Source organism: Haliotis asinina, chromosome 4, assembly GCF_037392515.1.
Source record: "Haliotis asinina isolate JCU_RB_2024 chromosome 4, JCU_Hal_asi_v2, whole genome shotgun sequence".
Lineage (NCBI taxonomy): Eukaryota > Metazoa > Mollusca > Gastropoda > Lepetellida > Haliotidae > Haliotis > Haliotis asinina.
Genome location: NC_090283.1, coordinates 59,838,522 through 59,846,255, shown reverse-complemented (window position 1 = coordinate 59,846,255; position 7,734 = coordinate 59,838,522). Strand labels below are relative to the sequence as shown.

General features: G+C 40.7%; 1 protein-coding gene across 1 annotated transcript; it reads left to right on the top strand.

Moving 5' to 3' along the window:
- Nucleotides 1-405: 405 nt before the first annotated feature.
- On the top strand, nt 406-7,490 carry LOC137282628 (monocarboxylate transporter 12-like). The gene is made up of 6 exons (XM_067814411.1): nt 406-514; nt 3,225-3,446; nt 3,761-3,904; nt 4,161-5,171; nt 5,710-5,760; nt 6,376-7,490. The coding sequence occupies exons 2-6, from the start codon at nt 3,248-3,250 to the stop codon at nt 6,498-6,500; spliced, it is 1,530 nt and encodes a 509-aa protein (XP_067670512.1). The 5' UTR covers nt 406-514; nt 3,225-3,247; the 3' UTR covers nt 6,501-7,490.
- The last annotated feature ends 244 nt before the right edge of the window (nt 7,491-7,734 follow it).

The following is a 7,734-nucleotide window of genomic DNA, read 5'->3' as shown; positions in this document are numbered from 1 at the left end:
TGTGTGAAGCCCATCTGTGCCGTTGATATTCCCTGAAAATTCCCGGACCTAAAACACGACTCAGCTTAGTGAATACTTTAAAGTGACATTTTATTTCTTGTCAAGCATCATAGGTGCCCCTCACTGTGGCAATGCTGAAGCGTAAAACTAAACTCACTCACTCACTCACTCAAAGCGTTCTTGTCATCCAGGTCGGGCGGTCAACTCGGTCTAACACAGGATCACAACCTCCATGCCCTTCCACAATCTCTCTATTCAGGTTTAATCTTAAATTTTTATTGACACATTTCAACTTTGTTATGAACTGTACGCTAATCTTGATATTTCATACCGAACGACAACTAAGTGTTTGTTTAACACTCGATGAGACGCAGGCATTGTGACACTGGGATATATATCTAGGTTATCGCCTAGAAGTATTTCACAACAGCGGGTAAAGATAACTCTTTGTTAGTCGTTAAACATGTGGACAGTGAACAACGATATAGTGTGGGCTGCGTGCACTCCAGAAAGGGTAGGTATTATCTAGCACTAAATCATACACTGTTTTAACGTAGGGGTGGTGTGTGTGTGTGTGTGCGCGCGCGCAGGGGTGTGCTCTCCCCCCCCCCCCCCCCCCCCCCCCTTTTGGCCTGAATGTCAATGCATGACCATAGAAACTGTCGTGAAAATGAATACCCCCCACCCCTTCCCCCAACCACACAAAGGCACACAACATCCCTTTTCAAAAGCTGTATCTGCTGTACCTGTTTACGGATGTCTTCACTTGACTTGACACACATGCGCGTACTGCTGTCAGCGCTACGTCAGGTGGGAAGTTTCACATGTATACGGTGTGAATTGTTTGAGAGGCATTTTAGAAGTTGTAAAGATGAAGCTAAACACTCATGTGGGTGATGGCGATGAGGTTATTTGGATTGTCAACGCCTGTATTGGAATGAGAATTGTTCGGTATATATTACCACTAATTCTGCAACTAGTGAGATGTCATGTTACCTTCCATATGGTTTAGTTGAGTGAATAGTACAACAGGTTGCACTGAAATTAACTAGCCTGTTTTGATCATATCCCTGTTCTATAGTCACAACTCAATGATGTATGTAATTGATGTACAAACTGACAAGTATTTATCACGTTTTCTCTGTAATGTCACCACGCTTTGGGACGTTTTGAAATAGCTGACCCACTTTCCGATGATAAGCATGCGTTCAATATTAATTGCGATTGTCATGGTTAAATGGAGGCAAACCTAAGCACTCGACTCCTAATTAAAATACGAGCAAACTATGCAATTTTAGAAGGGACATTGTCGCATTGTGGCGTTGTGACCCTCTCAAAAACAGATCAGTGAAGGTCCGGGGTAGAATAGGCCTTCATAAAAGGCCTGTCGTAAGGGCGACCAACGGGATCGGATGGTCAGGCTCGCTGACGTAGTTGACACATGTCATCGGTTCCCAATTGCGCAGATCGATGCTCATGCTGTTGATCACTGGATTGTCTGGTCCAGACACGATTATTTAGAGACCACCGCAGTTGGAATATTACTGAGTGCGGAGTAAACCTCACTCACTCACTCACTCACTCACAAAAACAAACAAAATGAGGCAAATTTAATCGAAATGCAACAACAGGACATTTCGGCTATTTGTTGCATTAATATTGTCTCTATATCGCGCGTTGAGCAATTTGTTTCTATTCATCCAAATGGCGACAATGCGACATTTCGACAATTTTCAAGGTCAAAATATGCTGTTGTCACACTGTCACACTGTCTCACCATCTGAGAATTGACAGTGTAATTATAACTTTGAACGTGATATTCTGGTTGAGAAAAACGTCATCCAAATGGCCATACGCCATATTAAACCTAATCCGTTTTTTTCACCTAATATCATGGTAACTGAACGCATTTTACCGATCTGTTCCAGCAACACATGTCTGTTGTATATGCACATCTCATTTACTCATCTGCCACGATCCGTTGAACGGAAAGTAGTCAATGTATCAGGTCGAAACGACAGCTCACGTGACCGGAATGGCAATAACTGCTATAAGTAAAAGATGTCAAGTAAATATGTCACTGCAGTCCCGGAATTCGGAACTCCCGATACGGTAAAGATTGCCTGCATACTAGATAGTATGTTTATGTCGTCCCGTCACATCAGACCCGATGAACTAAATTTAGTTGGTAATGCGTTGTAACAGCAGACAGCGACATGTCGATCTTGTTACGGTTAAGAATTTACCATGACAACAATGTAAGAAATCCTCTTGTGAACCAGAAAACAGAAAAAGACAAGTCGTTAACGTTCAAATTCTATTATCATGCAACGAGAGCAAGGTATACAAAGTCACAAGTCAATCATAACAATGCTGATTACAAATACAATTCAAGAGAGACAAAATCTAAGTCAATGGGTCACAAAATACAATATAGCAAACTCACCAAAGTCTTGATGTGAGAGAGAATCAACTATGGCAGAATGTCAACACAGTGATTGGTGCGACAGCAGATAATGTAGGTCTGGCGTTGACGGGTAAGCATGGCAGTAACTCCAACAAATATGAATGAGTGTGAGTGTCGCCCTCAACACAGCAACCAGCCTTTTCATATTTTTACTAAATCATTTCCCGAAAGTTCGGGCACAAACGAACCCCATTTTCTGTCATAGTTATCATCCGATGGTTTCTGGTTAATTCGTCTCATAAATACACACGATGACCCCAGAAGGAAGTCTGCTCCTATGAGATGCAAACAACAGCAACCTAGTACACATAAGCCGATGTCAAGGAGAAGTAATTGTTTGTAGCTAATTGATGCAATTACCAAACCACCGCGGCTCACACCTCTCTGCCGTTGGCAGATGAGTGCCGTATATATCTGTCGATTGCCGATAGTTTTTGTTCATGGATTTTAACAGGTAAGCGTATTTTGTATTTCATTGTGCTAGTATTTAAATAAGTTTATATTTATTTGTATTACTTACGTATATATCTGTCTAGGATATCCAGCTGGGACAGAAAGGTGTGTTATATAACCTTTTCTGTATGAAAAACATTCTGTGGTGATCAAGAATATTCCACTTTTGTTGGCAGTGACGGAGCAAAGGTCTGACAGTGTCTCTAGACATCATGGCTGTACAAAGGACCCACATACATCGGGTCTACTCAAGGGTGGTGCTGTCATGCTGTGGTGATCAACAATATTCCTCTTATGTTGACAGTGACGGGAAAAGGCCTAAAAGTCATGGCTAGACAGAAGACCCACATAGACCAGGGTTACTCTTGGGTGGTGCTCTCGGCAGCCTTTGGAATCCAGTTTCTCGTCGGCATGCTGATCTTCAATGTGGGAGCCATCACCAGCGCCATCTTAGAGGAAATCGACAGCGACCTGACCAGGACTTCATGGGTTGGAGCTACACTGAACGCAACGATCACTTTACTGGGTACAAATGCTGAAGTATTATATTTATTTACACGTTTCGCTGTGACAAGAGAGTAGTGACTGCATGATGATGATTTATAACACTAGAGGACATCGTGTAATTCCAACCATCTGAGCAGCAGAATCAAGAATTGTATTCAATTTTTTACATAAGTTGTGATCGATACGGTAATTCTTTGATCTATAGACATGTGATTTAAATTTACCCTAAACCTCTGAAAAATGAATAGATATATGTCCTCCACAAGAGAAGGCAGTATTATTCTACAGAATCTGTTTCTTGAAAAACGAATTTCTCTACCTACAATGTTTCAGGTCCATTCGTTGGTATTTTTAACCGCAAATTTGGTGCCAGGGTTACGACCTGTGTGGGAGGTTTGATCACATTCAGTGGACTCACAGCAGCCTCCTTTGCCAGAACTGTGCCTGGCCTCATTGGGACATATAGCTTACTTTCAGGTAAGTTACACTCTTCTTACTGGCCAGTTGGGTTGATGCACTGATTACTCGAACTGTGCCCGGCCTTGTTGGGACACATAGCTTACTTTCAGGTAAGTTACACTCTTGCTACTGGCCAGTTACTGGTACGTTTAGTTAGGTTGGCATGGTCACCTTTCCCGCGTGCATTTTGGCTCTTTAACCAGCTTTGGATCATTCAACATATGATAGATATGAGATATGCCAAGTAATAATGATACAGTTTTATCAATTACAGGTTGTGGATTTGCCTTGAGTGTCAACGTTGCCGGATCCGTACCTGGCCACTACTTCGAGAAGAAGCGTCCAATAGCCTTTGCCGTGTCTATGTCTGGAGGTGGATGTGGAATGTTTCTAGGAGCTCCATTGATCCGATACCTCCTTGAGACTTACAACCTTAGTGGGACAATACTCATTTTAGGGGCCTTGTCATTCCACATATGTGTAGTTGGGCTTATCATTAGACCTCAGGACAGCAAAGGTGCTGAAACAGCAAACGGATCTTGTGAAGAACTTCCTGTCAAGTGTACGAAGTATCAAAGCGAACTGTGTGGAAGTGATTCATCACTGGTGCTTAAAAGTGAATCAAAACGATTGATGGGTGATGAGGACACAAACATTGATGAAAAACATCAACCTGAAGCAAACATGTTCACCAAAGATGACATCGAGTCTAAATGGACAATCCAAAAGGCATCTAGTCAGCTCTCCGATGACGTTAGTGCTAATGCCCTTGATAGAACAGAGTCTTGGGAAAATACAAAATGTAAACTGTTACAAACTCACTTTTCTAATGCTATGAGGAGTGGATTTCTTCTGTATGTAGTAAGCATCTTATTTTGGTCTATAGGAGAATCATCTTGTTATCTCCATCTGCCCAACTATGCAGCCTCTAAAGGAAATTCCCCAACCGATTCCAGTACCCTTTTCACAATCATGGGCATTATGAATGTTATATCCAAACTTCTGGCAGGGTTTGCTGCCACAGACCCTGCCATTGGTTACTACCTTCTTCATATGGGGACGCTTGGCATGGGAGGGTTGATAACCCTGGTATTTCCTCTCATGTCGAATCACTTCTACCTACAATGTATATATGCAGCAATCTTTGGACTGCAAATGGGAGGACCCAATTCACTCCTTAGTCCAATTACTATAGATCTTATTGGACTGTCTGCTATAGAAGTTGGATTCGGAATGCTGTTGTTTTCATTTGGAATAGGATTTCTGGTTGGAGCTCCTCTAGCAAGTGAGTATTGTTGTGGTAATCAACCATTTTAGCACATTAGTAGATATTGATGCTGTCACATTCAGTGTGTAACTTTCAATGAAGTGAAAAGTTCCATGTATCTTTTTACCCATTTTCAGGGAGCTAGTTTTAAAAAGGCAACTTAATTGTAATTGTATTTTGGGTATGATGTTGGATTGGCAAAAGACACTGTCCACTGCACTGTATGACAAGAGGGGCTACTTAAACTTTCCAATAGACAATTTCTGGTTCCATGGCTGGCATCAATCAGACAGTTCCAGCCTTTGAAATTTGGTTTATTCCAGAACACGTGGTGCTCAGTCGAGCACAGTGTTCCTGTGTTTAAGGGTGTAAAGTACGTTCATCCAACTCAGGGTCATGTTCCATTAGTTTTATTTTATTATAGAACTCATGGTCATGTTTTATTCGCTTTATTTTTATAGAACACAGGGTAATCATTTGTTCCTCTTACTATTGTTATCGCTTGTGTGTGAACCGACATTATTTGCGTGTAAAAAACTGCGGATGGGTGTTTCAGGTACCATCTTTGAAGTTAGTGGAGAGTATGACTACACTTTTGTGTTTGCAGGTAAACTGAAAATTTCTGGTTTATTGTTATCAAATATTAAAACACATACCTTCTAAAAGCATATTTAGGAGGTGTCGAAAACGAAGTCTCAGTAACTATTGGTTACCAACATAAAGTCAATGTCTTTACATTTGTCCTCTTAATCACCCTGATAGTGAAGAAAATACAGCAACGTAAACATAAAAGCTTTTGTTTGTTTGTTATTTAACGCCGCACTAATCAATATTACAGCATGGCATGGATTTGTACGAATTCCTCACTGATAATTTGAGAGAATCCTGTCATATGCCTTTGTTTGCTTGATTGTTGCTTAACGCCTGATTCAACAATATTCTAGCTATATGATGGCGATCGAGACCAAACCGGTCAGTCCACTGACTGACCACATGATTATCCGTCTATGCAGTTTGGATGGTATGGCATGAGTCAGCCAAGTCAGCTAGCCTGACCAGCCGATCCCGTGCCTCTTATGATTCGCGTGTGCATGAAAACAAAGTATACTGAAACAGTTTAAGGAAATGCAATAGTGGAACAATGACATGGGCACATGTATTTTCTGTCTTTTCCCTGTATATGTAGAATGATTACCCTTTTCTTACTGCTCTGTATTTGCAGGTCTTTGCTTGATACTAGCTTCTGTCTGTGGAGCCCTCCTACCCATGTTCAAAGGAAGAAATTCTTCACATGGTGGACAGTCCTCTGAAAGTCAACATGACCTTGAAACTGCATGTCTGACATAACAATTACTTGTCACAAGAATATCATTTCATTCGGCGCAGTAAAAGATTGAAACTGTTTATGTTTGGTTTATTGTTTTGTTTGTTTGTTTGTTTGGCACTTACTTTTTGTCTTTAAGTATTAAACGAGTATTAACATTATTTATGTCAACACTGCTTCCAGTACTTTAGGTACCATTCAAACAGGGGAAACAAACATGTGTTAACTTATTTACAACTTATCATGTTAAGATGTTTTAAGTGCTATCTGTCTGGAATGGTAATTCTTTTTCTTTTTTTCACACAATCCCTGCCACGTGTTTGCTCGTGTTTTTGACATTCCCTTTGTATACGAGGGGATATCAAAATGTTTTGAGCCTTGCATATTTATACTTCACAAATAGTACTGGGCAGGGTACCTAACGTATATTAGTGTCCTAGCTACATATTCCTGGTAGGATCACATAGCCGGATCCATTTCTTCAATGGCAGTGCCTTGTAGAAGAGATATACCCCCTAGTGAATGTGAAAAATAGACTAGGTTGAATATAGAGCAGTTTCTTGTCCTGGAGGGCAATACGGCCAAGCAGGTTGAAGAGCGACTCACTGCTGTTTACAAGGAGTCTTCCCCTTCGGCTGCAACCATCAAACGTTGGGTGAAAGAGTTTCTGCGAGGAAGAGGGAGCTTAGATGTTGACCCCTGTCCAGGACCACCCTCAACCAGTACCACCCAAACATACATTGACACTGTGCATCAACTAGTGATGGGAAATCGTCGTATCACCCTGCACGAGTTAGAAGATGCAAAAGGACTCTCATATGGATTCTTTCACAGCATACTCCATGACAATCCAGGGCTGAACAAATTTTGAAAACTTCAGTCACCATGCAGGGCGAGTACTTTTTTTGTACTAGTCCTGCAAGATTTGCACTCATCCTACTTTTTAACTGAAATAATCTGCAATCTCACCATGATCATGATGTGTTTTCTTGAATAAAAGATATTGATTCCTATAGATTGTGTTATTGTCTTTTATATAGTCAGTGAACAAACAATATTCTATACCTTCTGGCTAGGATCCAAATGGAAGTTCAAGTATTAAAAATGACAACAGATGTGTGAGGTAACTGGTTTTTAATTGTCATGAAATTACATCACTGTAGTGACAATGGGATTGAACCAACATAAAACTAGAGCAGATGTAAATTTAAAATAAACATAAATCAAAATAATTGAATAAAATCAACAAAAAGCACT

Excerpts from the sequence above, each read along its gene's own strand:
- LOC137282628 (XM_067814411.1), top strand. The coding sequence starts at position 3,248 with ATGGCTAGACAGAAGACCCACATAGACCAGGGTTACTCTTGGGTGGTG. Across the intron at positions 3,447-3,760 it reads CGCAACGATCACTTTACTGG|GTCCATTCGTTGGTATTTTT; the intron begins GTACAAATGCTG and ends ACAATGTTTCAG. Across the intron at positions 5,761-6,375 it reads CTACACTTTTGTGTTTGCAG|GTCTTTGCTTGATACTAGCT; the intron begins GTAAACTGAAAA and ends CTGTATTTGCAG.